Genomic DNA, 25417 nt, shown 5'->3' with positions numbered 1-25417 from the left:
GAGGAAAAGGGGGAGAGAAAGGTGTTTGCGGGGCACTGGGAAGCCTTAAAATAAATCCAATCGCATCATTTGAGGGAGTCGGAATCAAAAGAATAATCATAATCATAATAAGATTATGTGCAGATATGAAAGGCACGCGACTGATGAGCTGGGCTGATAACACCTAAAGACAATGAGCAAAAAAAAAAAAAAAAGGGGGGGGGAGGGAGAGATTTGGATTGGGAGATGATGGCCAGATAAGAAGCGATGCGGACACCATTGGCGCACTGATGAGGCCGCAGGAAGTAGTGCAAGATAGCAACCGGCAGCGATGGGAGGGGAGAAAGTGATAGAGGATAGAAAACAAGAAGAAAAAAAAACACAACGGAATCTTTTTTTTTTTAAAGTTTCGCAAAGAGAGGGAGGGGGCAGAAGGGAGGGGAGAGAAAGAGAGAGAGAGAGAGAGCCCGCGTGTCTGTGTGTGTGTGTGTGTGTGTTTTTATGAATGAAGTGAGTCACTGCCGATGTGTCATAGGCCCGACGTCTTTATAAAGGAAGTTTTAAACAAGCCTAAACACTTCACTTGCGCGCAAAAAATTGGACTTAGCACACACCGCATCCTTCTCTCTCCGCAGTTCTCTCTCTCTTTCTCTCTCTCTCTTGCTCTCTCTCTCCTTCTCTACTCTGTCCAAGTGCCTCTCCACCTTACATCTCAAACTTTGCTCCCAACAAAAAAAAAGAAGAAGAGTTGGACGACATATATTTATATATTTATATTTATATTTTTTTTAATTTCCAGCTCTCCCCCCCACAAAAAAAAAAAAAAATTCACGTGGTCTTTAGCGTGCTCCATCCGAAGGGTCAGGACACCCTTTTTTTTTGCTCCTCATATGGACTGAAAAGGCGCCAAAGGAGAAGCCGCCGCCGCCGCCGCCGCAGCAGCACGTGTGACGCGTCTTGCCGGAGTGACCGGTGATTTCTTATTGTTTTTTTTTTTCAATTTTTCTTTTAATTTATTTGTCTACCTGCTGTTTTGGGGCCTTCCATTCTGTTGGATTCGAACCAATATGAAATGTAAGTGAATGTCTTTGATTTTGATTTTGCCGTAATTCACTTGGAATCGGAAGCTAAGCTAACGAGCGTGAACGTCTCATTCAAGAGAAAATTTAAAAAAAAAAAATTTTAAACTACTGCCAGTTGTTGATAGACTTTTTTTTTTTTTGGAGTGGGGTGTGGGGGTCTAATTTTTTTTTAAAAAGTCGTTTTAGTGTGCTGAAGCCATTCCAGTTTGGAGGACAGTGAGTTCGCACGCGTGTTATTTTGCCTGTAAATCCTTGCGGTTCACCTGTAATTATCAAGCCTCCAGTAGGGGCTTCAGCACCTCTGTGGCCGCCCCCCCCCCCCCCCATTTTTTAAAAAAATGCTTTACACGAGCTTGTATTTGAACTTGAAAGGCCAAAGAATGAATGAGCTTACTGTTTTGCCGTGTCTGACTTGGCCCCCGGTCTATATAATTTATAGCGGCAACACACGCCGCCTATCCAGTTGCAGGTGTGACAATCAGCCGCATTCATTGCGGAGGCTTTATCCAGGCCAGGAGTGATGCTGATGTGTTTAATGATTTGCCTGTGAAAACATGAATCTGTCACCGAGGCTCAACGCCGGGGCGCCGCGTGCCAAGTCTGCAGCTATTGTTTATATTATGGTGCAATATCTTCCCCCCCCCCGGAGTTGACAGCGGCAAGGCCTGAGGTCATGATCATTACGGCGAGATGACAGCGCCTCTCCGCTAATTGCTTCCGTTTTCTTGCCCCCCCCCTCCCCCCTCACCGTCCCCCCCCCCCCCCCCCCCCTTCCTCGCAGTGCTGCTCGACCCGTCGTCGTCGCTCCTCTTCTCGCTGCTATTGGCCCAGCTGCCCGTTTTCACCACTGCCTTCCCGGTGCCTCAGCGGCGACCCGGCGACATGGACAGGCTGTCCAACCAGACCAAAAGTCTCATGAAGCTCACGCAGGAACTGCTGGTAGGTGTGACGGGGGGGGGGGGGGGGGGGGGGCATTTGGGTGGGGAGGGGGCGGGATCGCCGTGGGAAATGCCGGCGGGCGAGGTCTGGTCCGCCAAATCACTTTATGCCTCCTATGAAAGCTTTGCGACAAAATCTCCTCGAATAGTTTTTAAAGTCGGCCACGAAAAACGCTAATTATGTAACGCGACGCGATATTTGTATTTATATAGAAGAGCGCGCGCCAAGCACTCGAGATACAATTGCTGGAGAACAACCTGGCTTGACCCAAATCATCATTCCCCATTGAAATGAATGGAAATGCAAACAATTCGTTCCGGCTCCCTCGGAAATAAACGTATTTGTCGGTAAACATGCAGGGAGGGGGGTGGGGGTGGGGGGGGACATGTGCGCTCCACATAAGCCGCCAAGGCTAGAAAAAGACAACCGTACCTCATACGCTATCAAACCTTGTACTTCTTCTGTGGGCCGGTTGGCTAACTAGCTTAATGATCAAAGAAACCAATGTGCATGGATGGTGCTGTAAAGTTTGTCACAAACTCTACAAAAAAAAATACAACAAAAAACAAAAATAATAATATAAGCGACGCCTTGTATCGCTAAAAACTCGAAAGCCTTGAAATACTTGTAATCTCGAGGTACAAGTCAAGGAAGTTATGGCACAATAATTGAGACTTCAAAATGTTACTGATGTGCTTGGCCGCGTCATTTATTTCCTTGAACCCCCCCCCCCACCCCCCCAGAAGATATTGATGCTGCAATTTCCTTGAAGCTCTTCCCGTTTACCCAAAATATATCGGGAGAATTTTGTTTCCCAATGTGAAGCGAACCGCGAAGCTAAAAGGAAGCTAAAAACTGGGATCCTTCTGGCTGTTCATTTACTCGACAACCTGAAAAAACGCATTAAAAATTTTTTGGGGGATTTCGGCTCACATGTAGCGAGAAGAGTAGCGTTGTCCTCGTCGATTAACAATTCTGACAAAAAGTATTCGCTTGCGTATCGCAGACAAGCCCGTCACAACGTCGCCAACTACTGGCCTGGCATGCATGTTACAGCGTTCTCAAAAGTGGCTTCCGGATTTTTTTTTTTTCTCGGTGGTTTCGCGCTTGCTAGCGATTGCACCAGAGCTTAATTACCTAATAGCATTAATCAAAGAGCCAGTGTTATCTTCACGTTTGCCCTGCAGCCTTTTTTTTTTGCATGCTTTAGTGAGCTCAGCTATTACGTGGCACCGCGGTCAGTCCTAAGCTGCTTTTAACCGATGAGCAACTGGCCCAAGTCCACACGCGGGCCTTAAACCAGAGCAGAGATTTGACCGAGTGAACTCACTTTTTGAAAAACAAAAAAGCTGACTCAGCAACCTTATGTCACCTGACTTGCAGGACATAGAAGGAAGAAGAAAAAAAAAAAAAAAACAGGACAAGACGAGTCAAGCTAGTAGGTTAAAAATTTCTCGCCTCCAGCTCCACTGAACATAGCAATCATGAAACAACAACAAACAATAATGAACAAGATGTTTGCATGAAATTATGTTTGGGCTCTGCGGCAAAAAACTGCGAAAGTGTGATTACAGAGGAGGAAGCTTGCCCCCCCCCCCCCTCATTACCTCCCCCATCATGTTGTACGGACACGTCTGGCTAAAAGCGTCGATTTTGTTGCCATTCGAGTGTGGAGGAAAATGGCGACGTGAGAATGTAGCCCGAGACTTGTGTCCCCAGCTGGTGTGAAAATCGTATCTGTGCATCTTCACGTGACTGATTCGCTTTTGCTTTGCATTATGCAAAGCCTCCAAAGTCTTTGCGTTCGGGAGATAAAGCCCCCCAAAAATAGCCTCGTACTCTCTCTAGTCTTGATGAGTCGGGGTGGAGTACAAGGATTCGGTTTTTGTGTGTGTGTGTGTTTGAGGCTATCGCCGTCGTCATCGTCTCACCTGTGGTTCAGCTCTCCAAAACACACACGCACACACATCGGGGGGGGGGGGGGCATCGGGGACAGTATTTGACAGTGTTCAGTAACATGGAAGATGTTTTTTTTTTTTTTTTCTTATTGTGTGGAATTTTTGCTAAAAAGAGGACACCGTTCGGAAAGATAAATAGAATAGGAATCCGTGGAAAGTCCCGGCGAGAGCAAGCAATGAAAGTGATGCTTTAAAAAGAGGAGCTGGAGCGCATATGTACAAGTTTATGTAAGGGGGGGGGGGGGGTTGTTGTTGTTTTTTTTTGGGCGACAAAAAAATGTGGCCAAGTGTGTCTGTCCGGTGGCAGATTTTTTTTGTGGTCCGCTGCCCCCGGGCGCCCGTTTTGTGGTTTCCGTAAATAGTCACGGTGGTGTTAGGTGTGCGGTGTTTAGTGTTTTTACTTTTAGTCGCCACGGCTAAAGTGGCTCGATAAAAATCGCGAAAGATTTATCGCATTCCGGTATATTTGCATTCAGGAAGACTGTGAGAGGGGCTGTGGGATGCTAAGTTTTGCCGGGTGATGTCATGAGCCGCAATGGAGGGCAGCAAGACAAGGGAGGATAAGAGGGGGCGAATTAAAAGGAGCTAAAACCGCAGGAGATGAAGAGATCAGGCGGACCCGAGTGGCGTATGCGCGCGAACCCGAGTCTGAACGACGGATGCGAAGGGACAACAAAGCCGCCGAGACAAAACACACCAAACCGCAGCCTAAGTGAGCGCTTCTAAAGTGACACAGCGTGGCACATTCGTGACTAAAAAAAAAATTTTAAAAAATGTCAACGCGACACCAAAAAAAAACAAAAACGCAGCAGGGGCGAAACGTTGCAAAACAGTTGAAGGAAACATCAGGCGCCGGACAACATGTTTGCACAAAGCATCCGAGAAGACTAATCACGTTAATGTTGTTATGTTCCTCTCCGGGGAATGACGCATGCCGCGACGCTCATTTACATTCATTTGTGAATCTGGCAACATGGTTCTTGCTCGGCTTTGTACCGCAGTGACATACAAGTGCACCCCCCCCCCCCCCCGCACCCGAAGCGCAAAATACAAAACGAAAAAAACTGCTGCTGTAAGCCACCGCTGACGCTCACGCGCAGACTAACCGACTCCAGATCGTGTCGTCACTCACCAAGCCGCACTCCTTCAAGGCACGCATCCAACGCACGAAAAGCCCTCGTGAGATTTTCAAAAAAGATGAATTGATTTGCTAGGCGAGTTACGAACTTGGTCCTGGAATAAATTCCAGGTATGCAGTCGCGCTAATTCACGGATATTTATTATTATTATTATTATTTTTTCACACTGAAGCATTCAATTTTATCTCACGCTCAGTTATATTGGTGTGTAATTCCGCAGCTGACCACTAGATAGCACCACACTTTCTTATTCCAGCCGGCTGCCTAGTTTTTGTTGAAAATGACTGAACGCATTCTGCTGTGAAATTGCTTTTTTGCGGCTACAGAAACTAGCGGCTCATTTCGGGGCATGTTTACCGAGGCATATTTTTGGATGAAAACTCCAGATCCTGTCGTCACTCACCAAGCCGCACTCCTTCAAGGCACGCATCCAACGCACGAAAAGCCCTCGTGAGATTTTCAAAAAAGATAATTTGATTTGCTAGGCGAGTTACGAACTTGGTCCTGGAATAAATTCCAGGTATCCAGTCGCGCTAATTCACAGATATTTATTATTATTATTATTTTTTTTTTGCACACTGAAGCATTCAATTTGATCTCACGCTCAGTTATATTGGTGTGTAATTCCGCAGCTGACCACTAGATAGCACCACACTTTCTTATTCCAGGGGCAAACCTAATTTTTGTTGATAATTACTGAACGCAGTCTGCTGTGAAATTGCTTTTTTGCGGCTACAGAATGTAGACGCTCATTTCGGGGCGTGTTTACCGAGGCATATTTTTGGATGAAAATTTCTGTCGTTTTTGTTGGTGTTATCCATTGCGCGTGCTCTCTTTTAACTTATTTAAAAGTGCGTATGAAGTGTGCCATAAATACGATAAAAACATGCCAAGGGAATATTTGAATGGGGTTATTCTATATCATGGATTTCACTTATTGGAGGGGGGGGGGCTGGTTGTGTTACTGTCATGTTAGCACTGGAGACTGACGCTTTCCCGACTGAGCTCGATTCACTTGCCCGCATAGCGTTTAGCCCCCCCCTGGCGGCCCCGACGGGAAGTACACCAGAGTGAGAACAGACGTAGATGACAACACAAGCCGGAGCCGGCGCAGTGGGCAGCACTGCGTCATTGCATCTTTTTATAGTGAGCCTGGAGTTTCCCTTCAGCTGTGCGCCGTCGCTGCTCGCCGCTGCCTTCTTGGTCACGGCACAAAACATCCTGTGGCTTCGGGTCATTTTGCTCGCATTCTTGACATTTGCCAGAGCTGGGAAAGGGCCTCGCACTGTAGAAATACAGATTTTATTTTTTTTAAATTGTATTTAGGTAGGCGGCCCGGTAGTCCAGTGGTTAGCACGTCGGCTTCACAGTGCAGAGGTACCGGGTTCGATTCCAGCTCCGGCCTCCCTGTGTGGAGATTGCATGTTCTCCCCGGGCCTGCGTGGGTTTTCTCCGGGTGCTCCGGTTTCCTCCCACATTCCAAAAATATGCGTGGCAGGCTGATTGAACACTCTAAATTGTCCCTAGGTGTGAGTGTGAGTGCGAATGGTTGTTCGTTTCTGTGTGCCCTGCGATTGGCTGGCAACCGATTCAGGGTGTCCCCCGCCTACTGCCCGGAGACGGCTGGGATGGGCTCCAGCACCCCCCGCGACCCTCGTGAGGATCAAGCGGTATGGAATAAATGAATGTATTTAGGTAAAAGGTGAAGTACTTATTCGACTGCTTTACCCTGTCAAGGGAACTTGCAGATTTGCGCACGCTCAGCGGCCACGCCCACAGCATTTGAGAGCGGAGACAATGGCTTCATTTTGGGGCCTGATTTTGTGTACTTTGATTGTTTTTAATCTTTTAATTTAGGTGCGCTGTAAAAATCGGTGGTGTGTGAAATTTAAAAAAAAAAAAAAGTACAGCCTCTACAAAATATTTGTTTTAATAAGCGGCAACACAAAAAAATTGCCCTTGCCATCCCTGTTTGTCACCCTTATAGGACATATTTTGCTTTCTTTTTTTTTTTTTTTTAAGTCAATAGCAAGTTCGTCAACGTAAGGACCAAAAGTTTTTTTCAAATGTCAGTCGTAAACGTGGAAAAGTTGCCAGCAAAATAAAAAGTCATGCAGAGTAGAGATACATGGGAATTTTTTTTTTTTAAGTCGACAGTAACTAAGCGCTTGTTACTTCCCACCGCTGACATTTGGGGGGGGGAAGGTTGAGTGCGAGTGACCTCACACTGACCCCGAGCGACCGCACGTCCCTCGGCGAGCGCTACCGTCTGAAAAGCGCCGCAAAACAAAGCGTCTCCCGGCTAACGTTGTCACACGACTAAAACTTTCCTCACGCTGCCGTGACTTGTCTGAGGGACGAGCGCAAGTGTGCTGATGCAAGAAAGTGACGAGCCGCCGTGTGTTTGCGTCTTGTTTTCTCCTTCAGAGGGAGCACGCCTTCGAATCTGACGTGGAGCCCCACAGGTTCAGGTCCCTGCCAGAAATGAGCAACAGATCGGCCAATGATCTCAACAACCTTGAGGTAATGCCCCCGTCACCCCCCCCCCCCCCCTCATCCCCCTCCATAATCTGTTTCTTCTGGGGGCCGGGCTGTTTTCTTGGTCTTCCTCGCGCTCAGTTACAGCACATCTTGCCACACCCATGCTCAGTCTGTAAAGTCTTTTTTTTTCTTCCCCCAACCCCACCCCCCCTCAGCTGAAGCCCACACTCTCCCAGCTGCACGCCGACCTGAAGCTCTACGAGCACCACTTTGAGTGGCTCAACAGGGTGTCCAAGAAGCACCACCACCCGGCGCTGCCCAAGCTGGTGGAGGTGATCAAGGAGATGAAGTCGCTCATCAATCTCCTGCACCGTCAGGTGAACAGCTAAGCTAAAATCTCGTTTCGAGTGCGTCGAACTAGTTAAAAGCCATCCATCCCAATTTTTTTTTTTTTATATATAACGTGGGTGGGTGTAATGAGCCTATCCCAGCTGACTTATGGCCCTTTTCCGCTGCACGGTCCCTCGGCTCGCTCTGCTTTTGAAACTTTTCCATTGGCAAAAAATCTGAAGTCATCCCAATGGACCAAACCCCCGAGGCAAACAGCAGAAAGCCTGCGAGTAGTTGACGTGGCCCCCACTCCCCACCCCCTCACCATTTTGCCTAAAGATGCCCCCAAAAAAAGTAGCACCCAAGCACTACGTTTGTACTAGTGCTTGGCTTTGTCTTGTAAAATATTGTAAGAAGTTCCTAGAAGGAACAAGATGGTGCCAAATCCTTTTTGATGATAAAAGTAGTGCTTAAGCGCCATTCAATCCCCCCCCCCCCCCTGTACATGGTAGTGCAGTGAACCACCATATATTTGCACTTTACAATTTGAGAATTCTTCTTATGGGAGCACCTGTCGCGTCCTTAATTCGCTTGTAAGCTCGCCTGATCATTCACATCGCTGTCTCGGAGAAAGGGAGCGCTTTGGCGTCTTCTTTCGCAACACTGTGTGAGAAACACTCGCAATTCGTGGGAAGGAGGAAGGAGTATAAATCTTCTTCAAATAGGGACATGAAAATGCTCATGAAGCCAGCCCCCTCACGTCAAGATATTCCTTGGCCACAAGATGGCGCCAAATCACTACTTTTTTAAAAAATATTAGATAGGGTTTTGGCCTGAGCACAAAAAGAGCGATGGGGTGATTTTTTGTTTTTCTTAATCAAATTAAGCAAGATAGGTTTCCCCGATCTATCCGCAAATAGACCAATGAGCAAATTCTAAAGTCCAAATTGACAGCGGGTACAGGTACGGGTTGTCTGTTTACACCAGAGTTCCGTTCCTACGGGGGCCACATAACTTGAATTTGTAATACAGCGGGAAAGTCCTAATTACGGCAAATATTTGTATAAAAAAAACCCCAAACGTACTAGTTCTAGTACCGAGCTGACCCCGTATGGCTGACGTTAACCATTGCCAATACGTAGCTGACGAGTAGTTAGCATGGCGGTTAGCTTCCGCGAAAGTGCCGTTTTTTTTCTGGACACGTGAGTAAGAGAAGCCCTCGTTGATCCTACAGATGCAGAGGGTGGACGCACCGAAGCTGACCCCCGCCACGCCCTCCCTGCCGCCGCACCTCCCTTACCAGTTTGACGTGCTGCAGTCCAGCCAGGAGCTCCTGCACCACTTCAAGCTTTTCTGCGATTGGGCAATCCGAGCGTTCATTAGCCTAAAGCCAAAGATCACGGCGGCTCAATGAGAATTCATCCGAAAGCGATGATGGGGAAGGGGGTGGGGGGGAATCATCTCGTCGTCAACGATTCCTATTTCTTTCCACCAGAGCCAAAGAGGATGCATTTTCGTGCATCTACAATAACCGTCTGCCAGTGTAACCACGGTGACCATTATTTCCTGAACTCTTTCCTCCATGACCATGTTATTTATGTATTTATTTATTTATTGAGCGCTAGTAATTTATTTTAATGTTATTTATTTGAAGTTGTTGCGCGTCACGTGGCATCTTCGTTTCTTTAGCGACGTGCATTTGTTTGACCACATGCATCTTTTGTCTCACTGATCTTTGAGGTAGCACTTCCTGAACGTCCGATTATTCTTTTGGTTCTTTCAACTAATTACTTGGTGTTTGTGCGTTTAGTAGATGTGGCGTACATCTGAGGTTTTGTTTTTTCTCGCATAGTAGTGCCCTTAAAGTTAAAATAATAATAATAATAATACAATATGCCAGTTCGGTCATGACAAGGAATCTGCAAAAGTCAGAATGGAGGTCGAAGACAAGTGAATGCCTTTTTAGTACCAGAGTCTTAGTATCTATTTTTGTAACGCCCGTTTCTCACGCTTGGCATGAGGAGACATCTCTAATGTGGTAAACTAGTTTGAGTGGACCCTGTTCTTGAGCACTGATGGACCCGATTAGATTCTTTGCACAAACTCGTCGGATTAGCTTCTTGGATGGATGAGTGAGGGGGCTGATTTTGAAACAATGCTTGGGGATTTAAAAGGAAAAAAACATAGATATATATTTTTGTTTTGTTTGTTTAAGTTAATAAAATACTATGTATTGTGACACTCTGATTACATAAAGGTGTACATAATTGTACATGAATGTAAATTGTTGTACAGTGCTTTGGGTATAATATTGTTTTCTACAATCTAATTTAGAATACCAATTTTCTCACTATCGTTTTTGTTCGTTCCTCTTCTAGTATTTGTTACAGTATTGGCTATTTATTTAAGTAACTTGGTGGAACTATTTATTTTTGTGCTGCAAGGGAGCAAGTCTCCTCTCTCTTTCTCTTTCTCTCTCTCTTTTTATACTTTTATACAGTTTGTATTCTAATACACTTCAATTACAATGTATGTTAAATTATTGTAACATCGAGATGCCTCCTTCCAGACACTGATTGGCCTCAATGTGAAATACGTGCCTTGGTGAAATAAAAATTACAGAATGTGCAAAAGGGATGGACAAGTTGTGTTATTATAATTTTTTTTCATGGACCAAATGTCTTGGGGCTGTGTTTGGGATGACTCCAGGTTCCTGTGATGGATCTATATTACTCTATTTTTTATTGATTTATTTTTTTCAAACCTTTTTTTGTACTAAGACTGCTTTCGTGTACATACAGTACAGTATATACATGCCTTTTGTAATCATAGCCAATACTTAAACCTTGGATTAATTCGACTTTGAAAATCTCCCAAACATATGTGGGCAAAATGTGTAATGTTATAAAGAGATGTAACGATGCTATTATAATTAATCAATTTATTTACCACTGAAGCCCCACCAGCTCAGATGATGTATGATGTAATTATACGAGAGCTATGGCGTAATTAATGGCAGGCCCAAAAGTGTTGGCAAACATTTTTTTATTTGACTGGTGTTTGAACGACACTCTTATTTCCCACAATATTAAAAGTCTCTCCGTCGTGACCGGGGAGGAGCCATAGGTTGTTTGGGCAGGCAGACGCAATTTCCGGTATGTGCACGCATTAACACTACATATCCCAGAAGGCTGTGCGCTACAGCCGAACGGGAGCGATTTGTCTTTTTATCGACAGAAGATAAGAAAAATATGAGCTTTTGATTTATTATTCGCCGACTTTAATAATACATCAAATGCCTACATGAAAGCAGGGGCACATACGTAATGAAAGAAAAATAGAGCACAAACGTGCTCCGTCGGAAGTGCGAACCAAACGGAAAAGCTCATCTGTCCTCTCAAACGGCCAATCGCCATCGTTGTTCTTGGAGGGCGGCTTCGGGTGGAGAATGTGTTAGTCTGTGCCGTTTATTGTTAAGGTTGTGTGGATTAGCACTGCGGTATGCATCTCATTCTCCTATTCTCAATAATATAGTTTACGAGGGACTTCAAGATACGCGACGAGTCTCGCTCTCTAGCCGATATTCATGCATTTAAATGTAACATTAAATCGACGCCGTTCTGCTTAGACGAAGGCCAAATGCGGGCTAGTAAGTAACGTCTAATGTTTTGTTGACACTGTAAAGAAACAAAAAAAAACTTGGGAGTTGTGTGCTTATGTTTAGCGAGCAAGTTACGCCGTTAGGGTTACGCGAAGACATTTTGGTCTGATGCTAGTTGGTGTTTGTGTATAGCTAGCAAGCAATACTATGCTGGAAAATAACAGCGAGGAAAGATAATGGAGAGTTAAAGCTTCCTAGGCAGGATTGGGGGTGAAACATTAGCGAGATTTTAGTGTGACACTGTTTTTTTTTTCCTCCCCTCCACGTCAGTTTTGTGTGGAGTTGAATTGGCAGCTGCTGCGTCCGGTGGTGGGACAGGATTCCAACACTCTCGCAAGAACAACAACAACAAAGGATGGAATGGATGAAGTGTAAAGCTTCAAAATTCCAAAATTGATCTGCATCCAAGGAACACCCTGACCTGTCATGGCGAATTCTGTTGCCCCTCTGGTGGTCCAAGCAGAACTCTTGGCTCCACAGTCCTCCGCCTCCCTCTCCCCTTTCCCATCCCTCCTCGGCTCATGCGAGGATGCCCGGGAGAGCGGCGACCTGGTGGAGGGCAACAAGGGTGTGGCGGACAATGTGGAAGTGGTTCTGGATATGGAGGCGTCGTCGGAGTCGGCCCAGCACTCCGAGCAGTCCGAGCATCCCTTCCAGTGTCTGGACTGTGGCAAAAGCTTCAGGTGGTCATCCCGCCTCACGCACCACCAGAGGAGCCACAACAACGAGAGACCCTACCGCTGCAACCTTTGTCCCAAGGCCTTTAAGGGCTCCTCTGCATTACTCTATCATCAAAGGTACACACATACTTGGCATGAGGGGTCAAAAAAATATTACGATGTTACATGATCAGTATCGAAAGAGGGGACGATAACCAATTAGTTTTGAATAACACTGTCGGAACGGTTTCCAATGTTTATCAGAGTCAGGTGCATTTGGTTGCTGCCTTCAGTGGAGGATTACAAGATGTAATTTTTGTAGTTTTAATATCTCTACTGCACTACAGCACATGATAGCTGCACAATATTAAATTAGAAACACATCAGTAGAATGAAGCGTGCCTGTTCGCCGCTGCAAACGAAAACCACAGTTATTAATTTACAGAAGTGTCCCATATATTTTAACATCCTGCTTTGTTTGTGTGTGTGAAAATGTATTTTTTAGGTCTCACTCAGGAGAGAAGCCGTACAAATGTCAAGATTGTGGCAAAGCCTTCAAGCGCTCCTCTCTTCTCCAGGTGATGACCTAAACGCCGTTGTATTTGAATGGTTGTCATTGATTGCGAACCTCGGAGACCTAAGTTGGTTTTTTTTTGGAGAGTTTAGATCAGGGGTGTCCAAACTTTTTGCCAAGGGGGCCAGATTTTATGTGGTAAAATGTCGGGGGGCCGACCTTGGCTGACATTCTTTACATTGAACAACAATATTGTTCAGCAAATTTTAGTAAGCCAGTCTGTTTCACATTTCCATTTTTATTTTAATTTCAACAATCTTAAGAATTTCTTTTGGTTCATTTGAAACAGGAATTTGAAATATGACATATCAGTCAATATAAACACGGAGTGATGTCTTGTTAACTCGTGAGTGATGCCCTCTAGTGTCTAAATGCTATTACTCATTTAGTGAATGCTATTACTCATTTAGCCACTAGAGGGAAGCAGTACTCTATGAAACATCACTCCCCAGTCTACGAGACCTCAGTCAATGCAACACGTGTTCCATTGCGCCCAACCTGCGGGCCAGACGCCACTGATTTTATGACGGGGGCCGAGGGCCGGATGAAATTCGACCGCGGGCCGGATTTGGCCCCCGGGCCGGACTTTGGACATGCCTGGTTTAGATGATTGTAGGTATAGCTGTAGAATCAATTTCAAAGTTCTAGCTCCTGGTCTATAAATTGCTGAATGGCCGAGGACCTCGCTACATTAAAAGAAATGCTCATGAGATATAAAACCACTAGCGTCGGCAGAGTCGGAGACCAGAGTTCAAAGGAAACATGGTGCATCAGTGTTTAGCTGTTATGCCGCATGAAGTTTGCCCCGAGAGTCAATACTTGTTTCACTCATGTATATACGTAGCACTTGTTTGGGTTAAAAAAAAAAATTCTAACATCTCATTACTTGTTTTCCATCACAAGGTGCATCAGAGTGTCCACACGGGTGTAAGAACATTCTTGTGTCCATATTGCCCGCTGACCTTCAAATGGAGTTCCCATTACCAGTACCACCTGCGCCAGCACACCGGCGAGTGCCCGTACCCGTGCGACACTTGCCCAAAGGCCTTCAAGAACTCGAGCAGTCTCCGGCGACACAAGAACGTCCATCTGGGACTCAAACCGTACACCTGCAACGTGTGCAACAAAGCCTTCACCCAGTCCACCAATCTGAGGCAGCACATGAGGATACACACGGGCGAGAGGCCCTACGTGTGCGGCGAGTGCGGACGCAGCTTCACGCACTCGTCCAACCTGGCGCTGCACAAGAACTCGCACTCCGGCTCGGCGGCGGGCGGCAAGGAGGGCAAGGGCGGAGGGGGCGGGGGGGCGGGGCGCGACCTGGTGGAGGTGGTGGTGGTGGGCTCCGAGGAAGAAGCCGCGTCCATGTTGACGGCCATGGTGGGCTACGTAAGCCAGGAAGGGGCCGACGGAGTCGGCGTGGGGATGGAAGAAGTCTTCCTGTCCACTTCGTCATCCGGTCAGGATGCCACCCTGCTCTCCCAGCTCAGCCTGGCCCCGTCGGGGGAGGGCGCCGGCGCGTCCCGGGCCATCGGGACGGAGGTCCACCTGAGCACGGACACGGGCGCCAGCCTGCTGCTCTACAGCTGCGGCAGCTGCGATCACACGTTCGCCACGCGGACCGATCTGGAGGAGCACCAGTCCATTCACGCGGCCCCGGGGGGGCGCGGCTCTCGGGGGGAAGCGGCGGCGGGGGCGGCGGAGGTCGAGGTGGGGGGGGCCGGATTGGTCGGGACCGGCCACCTGCTTGCTGACTTTGAGGAGGTGGTGGAGACGACGGTGGCGGCTGAAAGCGGACACGCGGCGGAGGCGCTCCTCGGACTTCCGGACCCGGCTGACGGAAGCGATTCGGTAAGCGATTAAAAACGGAGCCTCGGCCACAAACACGCGGCGATATTAGATATGAGGAAATCAGACACGGGGAACGTTCCCTGTTTATCACGGGAGATGCGTTCCACACCCACCCGCAAAAACTCGAGTAAATGCAATCAACACATTCAAACTTACTAATGCGCCTGTTCTCACTTTTTCGTGCGTATTGTTCTCCAAAAGAGGCCCTGCGTGCCCGCCGTAAGCTGTTCGTCGCTCCCAGTTCAAGTGTACGTACTGACACAAAATCATATATATTCATTAATTCATTCATTCATTCATCTTCCGAGCCGCTTGATCCTCACTAGGGTCGCGGGGGGTGCTGGAGCCTATCCCAGCCGTCACCGGGCAGTAGGCGGGGGACACCCTGAATCGGTTGCCAGCCAATCGCAGGGCACACAGAGACGAACAACCATTCGCACTCACACTCACACCTTGGGACAATTTAGAGCGTCCAATCAGCCTGCCACGCATGTTTTTGGAATGTGGGAGGAAACCGGAGCACCCGGAGAAAACCCACGCAGGCCCGGGGAGAACATGCAAACTCCACACAGGGAGGCCGGAGCTGGAATCGAACCCGGTACCTCTGCACTGTGAAGCCGACGTGCTAACCACTGGACTACCGGGCCGCCTAATCATATATATATATATATATATATAAATTTTTTTTTTAAACACAACCACCAAATTATCGCACCAAACCATTCCATTTTGCCTCATGGAAGTCCGCCGTACCCGCTCAAACGGAAATTGGCGTGGATGTTCTGGTCATATTCACCTTCAAACAACCGCTACTCGCCGCTACATACGTGTGAGCGGCGACATGCTCCATCGACATTCGACAACTCCAAAATCTGTGCTTGGCCGCGTACAGTAAAAACCGATGGGGGAAAAAAAATCGAGTATGGCCGCCAATACGATCAAGCGTGAGATCACTAGGGAGAGGCCGTATCCGGATCTTCAAGTGATGAACATGTGATTCAACAGCGGCGTGACGTAGCACTTTTTGGGCTGTCATTGATGGAATCAAAGGAGCAAAGCGCACACACTCGCAGTAAAGTAACTCCCAAATGGTGGGCCGCCATCTTTGCGTGTCGAAAGTCACGCGTGAAGTGTGCACATTTTATGTCTCTCTCGTTTTGGTTGCATCTCAAGAGCGCGGGCGCCACGCAGGCCCAGTTTGACCTTCTGCAGAGCTTCAGCAAGGCGATTGCGAGCCCCAAGAGCGTCGAGCCAGAAGCCGCCAGCGCCTGGGCGGCGCTCTCGTGCGGCTACTGCGGCAAGTCTTTCAAGACCAGCGGGGGCCTCAACAGACACGTGTCGCTGGTGAGAACGCGTCCCGCGGCACCCGCCGGCGCCGTACGCGTCGGAGCGCCGCTCGTCGATGGGATTCGTGAGCGGTCCCCCGGGAAATAATCTCTGCTTGCGTTTGCACATCCAGATGCACTCCCTCCCGTCGCAGTCCCGTTCCCAGTTCAGCTGCTCGGCCTGCGACCGCTCCTTCTCTCTGCTGTCCTCGCTTCTCACCCACCAGCACTCCCACACCCCCGAGCAACGTCTCCTGGCCGAGGCGGAAGCCGAGATCGTGTGCCCCCCTTCCCTCTCCTTGTCTCTTCCGCTGCCCTCCTCTCCTCCCGACAAGCCGCAGGACGGACAGAGGGAGGCTCACGCCGGCGTCGTCGTCGCCGCCGCGAGCGAGGAGCCGGAGGAACCGCCCGGCAAGCTGGTGAAAAACGGCAGAAAGGGAAGCGGGTGCAAGAGCGCCCCCGCAGGCGGTAAGAGGAACAACATGAGCTCGGTTGGCTACAAGCAGACAAAAATGATGCCGCAGTAACAAAAAGATTGCGAGCTTGCCTTGAGTGAATTGTGTCATGTGACCCCCCCGCCCCCCCCCCAAAAAAATTAAAAGCGCCTCCCAATACGTTGCACTACAACTGCTGAATAAAAATAACAATAATAATAATAATAATTAAATGATGTGAAAAACAATTGTGAATAGCACTGCGATTTCTCCATTTTGTATTTTTATTGCACTTGATTGAACAGCGTTTGTTTTTTGTTTTTTCTTCTTTCTACCCACATTCTTGCTGCTGGGGGCTGTAAATTTCCCACCGTGCTTTCTTTTCGTCCACAACAGAGCGGCCGTATCGCTGCTCCGAGTGCGGAAAAGCTTTCAAAGGCTCGTCGGGGCTCAAGTACCACATGAGGGATCACACCGGGGAGAGACCCTACCGCTGCACCGAGTGCGGAAAGAGTTTCAAGAGGTCCTCGCTGCTCTCCATCCACCAGCGGGTAGGGAAGCGCCTGGGGGGAAAAAAAAGCCCGACGGAGCTGCCGCGCTTGCGTTTCGCCTCATCGGCGCGTCGCCAAGCTATTCCGCCGGCGACGGGCCGACTCGCTACACTCTTAACGTACGCGCGCGTCCCCTTGGCAGGTGCACACGGGCGTGCGAGCGTTCCAGTGCCCTCACTGCGTGCTGACGTTCAAGTGGAGCTCGCATTACCAGTATCACCTGCGGCAGCACACGGGCGAGAGGCCGTACGTGTGCAAGGAGTGCGGCAAGTCCTTCAAGAACACCAGCTGCTTGCGGCGCCACGCTCAGATGCACTCGGGGCTGCGGCCGCACGTCTGCGCCGTCTGCTCCAAGTCCTTCTCGCAGACGTCCAACCTCAAACAGGTCAGCGTTCATGGATGGGGTTGGGGGGGGGGGGGGGCGATCTCAACACGATGCAAATGACATGTCTGCGGCCTATCAAATGAAAATCAGTCAACAGAGCCTCCCAACTGGCCAAAGTGAAAACTTTTTGTTTTGTTGTTGTTTTTTGTTGTTGTTTTTTTCGATTTGAAAATTGCCTTTGACTACACTGCGAGGTGGATTTGGATTTGATGAATTGTTCAGCCCCGTACTGAGCTCTTATTATTATTATTATTATTATTATTATTAACGGCCCGGTAGCCCAGTGGTTAGCACGTGGGCTTCACAGTGCAGAGGTACCGGGTTCGATTCCAGCTCCAGCCTCCCTGTGTAGAGTTTGCATGTTCTCCCCGGGCCCGTGTGGGTTTTCTCCGGGTGCTCCGGTTTCCTCCCACATTCCAAAAACATCCGTAGCAGGCTGATTGAACACTCTAAATTGTCCCTGGGTGTGAGTGTGAGTGCGAATGGTTGTTCGTTTCTGTGTGCCCTGCGATTGGCTGGCAACCGATTCAGGGTGTCCCCCGCCTGCTGCCCGAAGACAGCTGGGATAGGCTCCAGCACCCCCTGCGACCCTGGTGAGGATCAAGCGGCTCGGAAGATGAATGAATGAATGAATAATAATAATAATAATAATAATATTATTATTATCATTAACAAATCATGACTTGTTCTTGATTTTACTGCTTGGTGCTTTCTACCGCCTTTATTACCGATTTGTCTTACTGTTTAACATTCGGCAAGCCTCCTCGCTGCCCATCTTTAAAGCCCTCCTCAAAACTCAATTGTATTCTTTGGCGTTCGACTCAGCATGACTGAGATTTGTTCTTGATTTTACTGCTTGGTGCTTTCTACCGCCTTTATTACCGATTCGTCTTACTCTTTATTGTGTATGTTAAGTCGCTCCATGTACAGCACTTTGTATGCAGTGATGGCTGTTTGAAAGTGCTCCAGAAATACTCTTGACTTGACTTGACTTGACTTATTTACCCCCCCCCCCCCTCCCTTGACCTCTTCCCCGCAGCACGAACGCACCCACTCGGGCGAAAGACCCTTCCGTTGCTCCCACTGCAACAAGTGCTTCACGCACTCCTCCAACCTCCAGCTGCACCTTCGCACGCATTCCCCGCAGAAGGACTTCAAATGCCCGTACTGCTCCAAAGAGTTCGTCATGCACTCGTACTTGCAGAGGCACATCCGAACGCACGGCGCCGCCCTCCCGCCGCCCTCCCCCGAAGCGGCGGGTCGGGAGGGCGTGTCGGTGAAGGCCAGCGTGGGAGGGGTCACCACCACCACCACGCTGCTCAACCCCATCACCTTGGAATCGTCGGGAAACGACGGCGGCCTGATCGTGTCCCGGCCGGCCCTCAACATCCCCGTCAACACCTCCCAGAACTATTTCATGATTCAGACGGCCAGCGGCTTGCAGCTCATCCCTCTGTCGGGTCCCACGCCACCTCCGGCCCCCCCGCCGCCGCCGCCGGCGCCGTCCCAGCTCCAGAATTTCTACCTGCTCCAGTGCCCCTCCACCGACGGCTCCCAGTCCAGTTTGATTCTGGTGCCCGCCGCCAACCAGGCCCGGGCGGCCCCCGAGCCGGCCGGCGTCCCCGTCTTTCACACCCTGCAAGCTTTCAACGGCCAAACGCGCACTCAGGTCACCCAGTTCCCAAGCGTATCGCCGCAACACCAGCAGACTGGCTTCATGCTAACTGACAACAATAAGACCGCAAACTCCCTCCCGGCTAACTCTTTACTCCGGAGGCCAATTTTAGGAAGGAGCAACCGGACGGCAAGGGGCAGACGCGGCCGCAAGCCGAAATCGGCTCTTCCCAAATCGTCCGAGGCGCCGAGCGCGTCCGCGACCAGCGGCGCCGCGGCTAGCGCGACGCAGCCCGATGCTAGCGCTAGCAATTCAAACTCATCGCCATCGAACTGCACACTTTCACCATCTGCCGCCCCCAACCAAAGCGTCTCGTCGTCCGCCGCGGTCGCATCCGCGCCGGCCGGCGTTTCAACGTCACTTCCTTCACTTCCCGACGATAATACTCAGACGGGATTGAACAAAGTCAATCCGGCGAGCACCTTGACCGAGAAGCAGTTCGTTTTCTGTTTCGACAACGACGGACAGCCCAAGGAGGGTCTGAATGCTGATGAGGGGGGAGAGTCGTACGTTTTGCAGTTTGAGGAAAGGGACGCCTTGCCGGGGGAGGCCGCCGCGGGATTGGACGCGGAGCAAAAGTCCCTCGTTCTGCAATTTGAGGCCAACGCGCAAGGAGACGCCGACAAGGAGGAAGGGGAAGGCAAGATGATGTCACTTCTACAGGAGTGGGGCGGCCAGAAAGCGGCTGAGAGTCAAGCGGGAGAAGAGCGGCGCGGCCGGGGGGGCTCCTTCGTCTTCCACTTCCGCGCCGAGGAACAGGAGGGCGATCGGTGCCAAGAGCGCCACGCCGGCTTGCCGCTTTCCTCTGCTCTGGTGCCGCTCCACGGTCAGGGGGTGGTGTTCGAAGTCGGCGACGAGAGCAAGACGGAGCACCAAACCGAGGAGGAGGGCATGCAGATGATCGCCTTGATAGAACGCGAGGGGGCCATGATGGGAGAGGACGGCGCGGACTGCGGCGGCGCGGCCGGCGCCGGGGGGATCTTCCAACTGGAAGGGGGCGACGAAATTGTCATCATCGAGGTGAGCACCAGTAACTTCATGGAGGAACGGATGGAGAGAGTAGTCGATGCGGACATTTCGCAGAGGAGCGATGGGAAATTGGAGGGTGAAAATGAAGACGCCAAGGCAAAGTCTCCTCAAGAACACCGCACCGACGATCCGGAGGTCCAGACGTCTGAAGGACACGCAATCGGAAGCGGACTTCTACCGAAGAGATGCACCACTATTATTAATTAAAATGCGCCGCTCACAAAAAGTTGGGGGCAAACGGGGGGGCTAGGGTTGAAATGTCATAATTTAAGACCTTCAGTGGCCACTGAGTGTCATCAACAAGTCAAAACCATGTTAAAGAGAGACTGTAGGAGGCACTGAAAGGGAAGAGCTGTTTTTCGGCTACTTGCTATAAAGCAGCAAGTTGTGCAAAGAGTACCAAAAAAAATTGCTTGTCATTTGACTTTGATGGCATGTTGGCCCTCAAATTTGAGGTTCATCCTGAAATTATAGCCAAAAGCCCGAGATCCCCCCCATTTTGTTTTTTTGAATGGCGTATGTGTAAGTTAGAGATGTAGTAACCGTGTCAGTGAACGAATGGACCGGCGCCTCACTTGAATCGCACTTTACGTTCAATCTCCTGGAACTGATAGCATGCACTTAGGGGGGGGGGGGGGGGGGGGGGATGTGTTGCAATGCCACGGTGCCACATGTTAGAAATGTTATACATTCAAAGAGGCTGGGCATAAACTTTTGTATTGTCCTTCATATATGTTAGTTGAAATGACATCGTCATAGGCACAGTCAAAGTGTTGCTCAACAAAGGTTTTGTGAATATATGTACATTGTCAATTTGATCACAATGTTAATAGTAGCTTAATAATAAATGTCTTAGTGGATTTAAGTCATGTATGAGCTGAGCTTGTTTTACGTTTTTTGGTTTTTACGTAAAACCACATAACGGTACTTAACTAGCCGTGAACAGCACTTAGCGTCGCATTTGCCATTCATATCGAGTCCACGCAATGTGCGTACGCAAACGACGTGAGCCTCCATGTTGGAAACGCTACGGCTAAATTAAGACGGCGGCGGAAGTGTGTATCCAGAATAGCGCGTCTACGAATAATCTATTGCGGTCATCCAATCAAATGTAGCAACACTCCCACGGATTCACAACGTAAAATACATTTGCCCCTCCATTTTTTTCACCGTTTTGGGGGTCATACGTAAAAAGGTAAGCTGTCGAATAACAACCATAAAATCAAAGCGACTGCCGACTTCGCCTTAAATGGTCAGTATATCCACAGTGCACCCCAAAAAAGCATACAATTGTATCGGCTAGTAGATAAGGTGCATTATTAAATGATGCATAATGAATTTGTACCTTAGCGATAATGTGCTCTTATGGTCAATAATGTACTGTAAAGCATTCTCAATGTGGTGTGGCGATGAGGTGCACTGACCGTGGCTATCACTCGGTGCATTCTACTTTATATCCAGTACATATTTCTATGTCACTAACCTGAACGCTTGCTTTTAGAATCTGTGCATATTGACTGGCGGGTGTTGTGTCAAAGTGACTGGAACACGAAATCCCAAGTCATCATGGTCAGGTTGGACCTGGATCAAGTCGTGCTGAGGAGAATGAAAGAGGACGACGTTGAGATGGTCAAAGCTCTCATTAAGGTTTGTTCACCAACAACAAATATATATTACATTTTATGAGACCGATACAGATATGAGAGCTAAAAAAAATGGGAGGGTGGGGGGGGGGGGTGTGGTTAGATTTTACAGTGCTGATCTGCAAAATACGAAGAAAAAGCCTCACAATATTTATTGAAAGCGTTTGAATTTCACCATCTCATGAAAGTGCAGTAGTACCTAACTTTGTGGCTGTCATGCGTCTAAATCTAAGCGTGAACTTGTTGCAGGAAGGCTGCGAGGGCATGGAAAACCGCCTCATCCTGCACATCCTCACTCGTCCGCTCTGCCTTTTCATCCTGGCAGTCTTTTCGTCCGCCCTGCGCTGCCTCATTCACTCCTTCATCCTGGCCCTCGCCATTCCCGTCTTTCTGCTCATCATCTACCTTAAAATCACCATACCGCGCTCCACGGGGGTTCTGGGCTGCAGCCGCCCCTCCTGGGACTACGCGGGCAGCAGTTTCAGGGGCGCGCATGATGACATCCTGCAGAATCCTTACTCTCGGATCAGTGGCAAGAAAGCAGTGACAAAGAAGGTTGGTTGATTGGGTTCACTTGGAAACAAATATGAATTGTAACATTTAGTCCAGTGAGCCCCTTATGAAATCGTGTTTCATTGTTTGGGAGACATTTGGAAGGCTTTTGATGACACAAGGTGGCAGCAAAACACTACTTTTGTCTAAATGAAGCTCCTCAATTCACTTCAGCGTTTATTGGTACAAAGATGCGACAAAATGGGAAGCAAACAAAACAAAGTTGTGCCTTGAGGTACAAGTTTACTTAAGTTACGAGTTAGCATACTCGTAATTTACATCACTCTCATGTCAAATCATCTATTTCCATTGAAATGAATGGAAATGCCATTAATACATCCCAACCCCCTGAAAAAAAGGGCGGGGCTGGGGGTGGGTTCGTTTTTTGTTTTGTTTTGTCTTTTTTTCCAAATCGCCACCTTCCTAAAATATGGCTCAAATCATGTTTTCATTTGGAAGGCGACCCAGGAGTCCAGTGGTTAGCACGTCGGCTTCACAGTGCAGAGGTACCGGGTTCGATTCCAGCTCCGGCCTCCCTGTGTGGAGTTTGCATGTTCTCCCCGGGCCTGCGTGGGTTTTCTCCGGGTGCTCCGGTTTCCTCCCACATTCCAAAAACATGCGTGGCAGGCTGATTGAACACTCCAAATTGTCCCTAGGTGTGAGTGTGAGTGGTTGTTCGTTTCTGTGTGCCCTGCGATTGGCTGGCAACCGATTCAGGGTGTCCCCCGCCTACTGCCCGGAGACGGCTGGAATGGGCTCCAGCACCCCCCGCGACCCTAGTGAGGATCAAGCGGCTCGGAAGATGAATGAATGAATGTTTTCATTTGAGTTTTTTTCCAGAAAACAAGAAGAGGATAAAGAATATATGACCGAGTACCATTGTATTGAGTGTGTCAATGCACTGCTGCACATTGTGTTCAGATATCAGCTGCTTAAACAGTTATATATGTACATCCCATGATATACTAGCATCAGTCTTCATCTCGCAGACTAAAAGTATTTTTCAAAAAACTCGTAAGTCACCTCACTTGTATCTCAAAGCGCCATTGTACTTTTGCCTGACGAAAAAAAAAAATCCACATGGAAGTGTACCCGTGAGTCACCAGTTATGCAAATGATTCTGGAAAATGTCTCCCGCAATCAATGAAGATTCACTGTCGTTTATTTTTTTCCCCACCGTTTTATTTAGCCAAGTCGCAGAATCGGAGCCAACGAAAAAGACACGGAAGCATCGTCGGAGCCGATCACGCCGGAGAGGGAGCAGGCGGCAGGGCTGGTGTGGGTGGCGGAGAGCGAGGGCGAAATCTTGGGCTGCCTCTTCCGAGAGAGCGAGAAGCGAGCCGGCGTCAGGAGGTTCTGTCGACTGGTGACCAGCAACTGGTACCGCAGGGAGGGCCTGGCGCGCCTCTTCGTCCACAGCCTGGAGCGCAAGGAGAGAGAAACGGGCGCCTTCCGGGTCTACGCGCATGTGCCCTACCCGTCCAAAGTGGGCGAGGTCTTCTTCAGGAAAATGGGTTACCGGCAGCCCGGGGAGGAGGCTGAAGGCGAGGACGGCGATGAGCGCGCTCGGCCGGAGACTCCGGAGAGAGGCTTTCTGGGATATCCGCTCACCAAGGTGTTTTACAAAGACTTGTGATGCGCGAATGACTTCAAGGTACGCAAAAGTGAACGTTTCATTTTACGAAGCAGTGATGCCGCCGCTGCTCCGTGTTAAGATACTGAAGTCTGCCAAGTATTATATGGACACATATTTATTACCTCCCGTAAGGATGTTGTGCTGGTCCTTTGTTTTTTGTTTTTTTTTCATGATGTGAAATTTTTTTCTGTTCTACCAAGATGCTTCATGATGCCATAAAACAGTTTAGAAAGTCAAATCTCTACCGGCAATCCAGATCTTGTGCATTTGGCCAAATTATTTTTTCATTCATTCATCTTCCGTACCGCTTGATCCTCACTAGGGTCGCGGGGGGGTGCTGGAGCCTATCCCAGCCGTCTCCGGGCAGTAGGCGGGGGACACCCTGAATCGGTTGCCAGCCAATCGCAGGGCACACATAGACAAACAACCATCCGCACTCACACCTAGGGACAATTTAGAGCGTCCAATCAGCCTGCCACGCATGTTTTTGGAATGTGGGAGGAAACCTGAGCACCCGGAGAAAACCCACGCAGGCCCGGGGAGAACATGCAAACTCCACACAGGGAGGCCGGAGCTGGAATCGAACCCGGTACCTCTGCACTGTGAAGCCGACGTGCTAACCACTGGGCTACCGGGCCGCCACGGCCAAATTATATTTAACATTAAAAATACTATTCAACATGGGGGAGGGTCTTTTTTTTTCCAACGCTAAACCTGATAATGCACCCTCCTTGAATTTTTTTATTGGCCCATCTTCAATTTTCTGATGTTTTATTGCACTGAATATAATAAGAATTTTAGCGACATAGCATTGACTTTACATATGCTAATAGGCTGTAAATTTACCCAGTGTGGGACAAATAAAGGATATCTTATCTTATCTTATAGTGTAAGCATATTTATACAGTGATGCGCAGAACTTTCTTAGGGGGGGGGGCAAGAGTTCATTTGAAAGTATGTTCAAATATTTGATTTCATCGATACGCAAATGGCAAATCACTTCAGTTCCGTCCAACGACTTTTAATGGATTTACGCGTTGATCCGAATCTGTTAAAGTGTGTTTGCTCAATATGAGTGTGTGTTTTTTTTTTTTTTTTTGCGTGTTTCCGCACAGTCATGTGAAACAGTAAAACTGTAACTGCAAAAATGCACATTCACTGTAATAGGAAGTCTTTGTGGTTTAAGTGAGTGTGCGGAACGGGGTTGCCTTCACGTACAAAACAAGCACCCCTTCTCAACCACATCGCACCTGCATAACACCTATACAGTTGCTGAAGTGTTTTTTTTTTTAATGTACTTTTCTTCGGTATGCTTTACACTTTGAAGAATGGCGGGCAAAACTGAAAAATGTACTCTACCGTACGGCCACTTGCACTATCCGGGGAGACACGATCGAGTTGTGTGAAAACACTCAAGCTACGACGATAGCATAGATTTCATAAATTCAGATGTCAGTTAGAGTCAGTCTTCTGTCACTTTGTACACGAAATCTGCAAAGTACAAGATGGGCACATTTACATTCACCCACCCCCC

The 25417-nt window shown here is 48.7% G+C and overlaps 3 protein-coding genes across 7 annotated transcripts; all 3 read left to right on the top strand.

The window, feature by feature from the left end:
• The first annotated feature begins 907 nt into the window (after positions 1-907).
• Positions 908-9328, top strand: il11a (interleukin 11a). The gene is made up of 5 exons (XM_052065339.1): positions 908-1053; positions 1843-2000; positions 7525-7620; positions 7794-7955; positions 9143-9328. Exons 1-5 carry the CDS (start codon positions 1047-1049, stop codon positions 9320-9322), a joined length of 603 nt encoding a protein of 200 aa, XP_051921299.1. The 5' UTR covers positions 908-1046; the 3' UTR covers positions 9323-9328.
• Positions 9329-11094: 1766 nt separating this feature from the next.
• On the top strand, positions 11095-20917 carry znf628 (zinc finger protein 628). Of its 4 annotated transcripts, none has more exons than XM_052064959.1 (9): positions 11095-11407; positions 11840-12366; positions 12734-12806; positions 13706-14653; positions 15827-15997; positions 16113-16446; positions 16809-16963; positions 17106-17348; positions 18388-20917. In XM_052064959.1, exons 2-9 carry the CDS (start codon positions 11996-11998, stop codon positions 20257-20259), a joined length of 4167 nt encoding a protein of 1388 aa, XP_051920919.1. In that variant the 5' UTR covers positions 11095-11407; positions 11840-11995; the 3' UTR covers positions 20260-20917. The 4 variants fall into 4 exon arrangements, with proteins under 4 accessions (XP_051920919.1, XP_051920920.1, XP_051920922.1 ...); XM_052064960.1 differs by having other exon boundaries at positions 11095-11557; positions 15845-15997; XM_052064962.1 differs by having other exon boundaries at positions 11095-11557; positions 16206-16446.
• Positions 20918-21085: 168 nt separating this feature from the next.
• nat14 (N-acetyltransferase 14 (GCN5-related, putative)) lies at positions 21086-25417 on the top strand. Of its 2 annotated transcripts, none has more exons than XM_052065289.1 (5): positions 21086-21247; positions 21554-21699; positions 21945-22250; positions 23437-24719; positions 24750-25417. In XM_052065289.1, the coding sequence occupies exons 2-4, from the start codon at positions 21619-21621 to the stop codon at positions 23881-23883; spliced, it is 834 nt and encodes a 277-aa protein (XP_051921249.1). In that variant the 5' UTR covers positions 21086-21247; positions 21554-21618; the 3' UTR covers positions 23884-24719; positions 24750-25417. The 2 variants fall into 2 exon arrangements, with proteins under 2 accessions (XP_051921249.1, XP_051921250.1); XM_052065290.1 differs by lacking the exon at positions 21086-21247 and adding an exon at positions 21252-21304.

Source organism: Hippocampus zosterae, chromosome 5 (assembly GCF_025434085.1).
Source record: "Hippocampus zosterae strain Florida chromosome 5, ASM2543408v3, whole genome shotgun sequence".
Taxonomy (NCBI): domain Eukaryota; kingdom Metazoa; phylum Chordata; class Actinopteri; order Syngnathiformes; family Syngnathidae; genus Hippocampus; species Hippocampus zosterae.
This window is presented reverse-complemented; position numbering and strand designations above follow the sequence as displayed.

Coding starts and splice junctions, on each gene's coding strand:
- il11a (XM_052065339.1), top strand. Junction 7,621..7,793: donor ATGATCTCAACAACCTTGAG/GTAATGCCCCCG, acceptor ACCCCCCCTCAG/CTGAAGCCCACACTCTCCCA. Junction 7,956..9,142: donor TCAATCTCCTGCACCGTCAG/GTGAACAGCTAA, acceptor TTGATCCTACAG/ATGCAGAGGGTGGACGCACC.
- znf628 (XM_052064959.1), top strand. CDS start 11,996: ATGGCGAATTCTGTTGCCCCTCTGGTGGTCCAAGCAGAACTCTTGGCT. Junction 16,447..16,808: donor CAAGAGCGCCCCCGCAGGCG/GTAAGAGGAACA, acceptor CGTCCACAACAG/AGCGGCCGTATCGCTGCTCC. Junction 16,964..17,105: donor TGCTCTCCATCCACCAGCGG/GTAGGGAAGCGC, acceptor TCCCCTTGGCAG/GTGCACACGGGCGTGCGAGC.
- nat14 (XM_052065289.1), top strand. CDS start 21,619: ATGGTCAGGTTGGACCTGGATCAAGTCGTGCTGAGGAGAATGAAAGAG. Junction 21,700..21,944: donor TGGTCAAAGCTCTCATTAAG/GTTTGTTCACCA, acceptor AACTTGTTGCAG/GAAGGCTGCGAGGGCATGGA. Junction 22,251..23,436: donor AGAAAGCAGTGACAAAGAAG/GTTGGTTGATTG, acceptor CGTTTTATTTAG/CCAAGTCGCAGAATCGGAGC.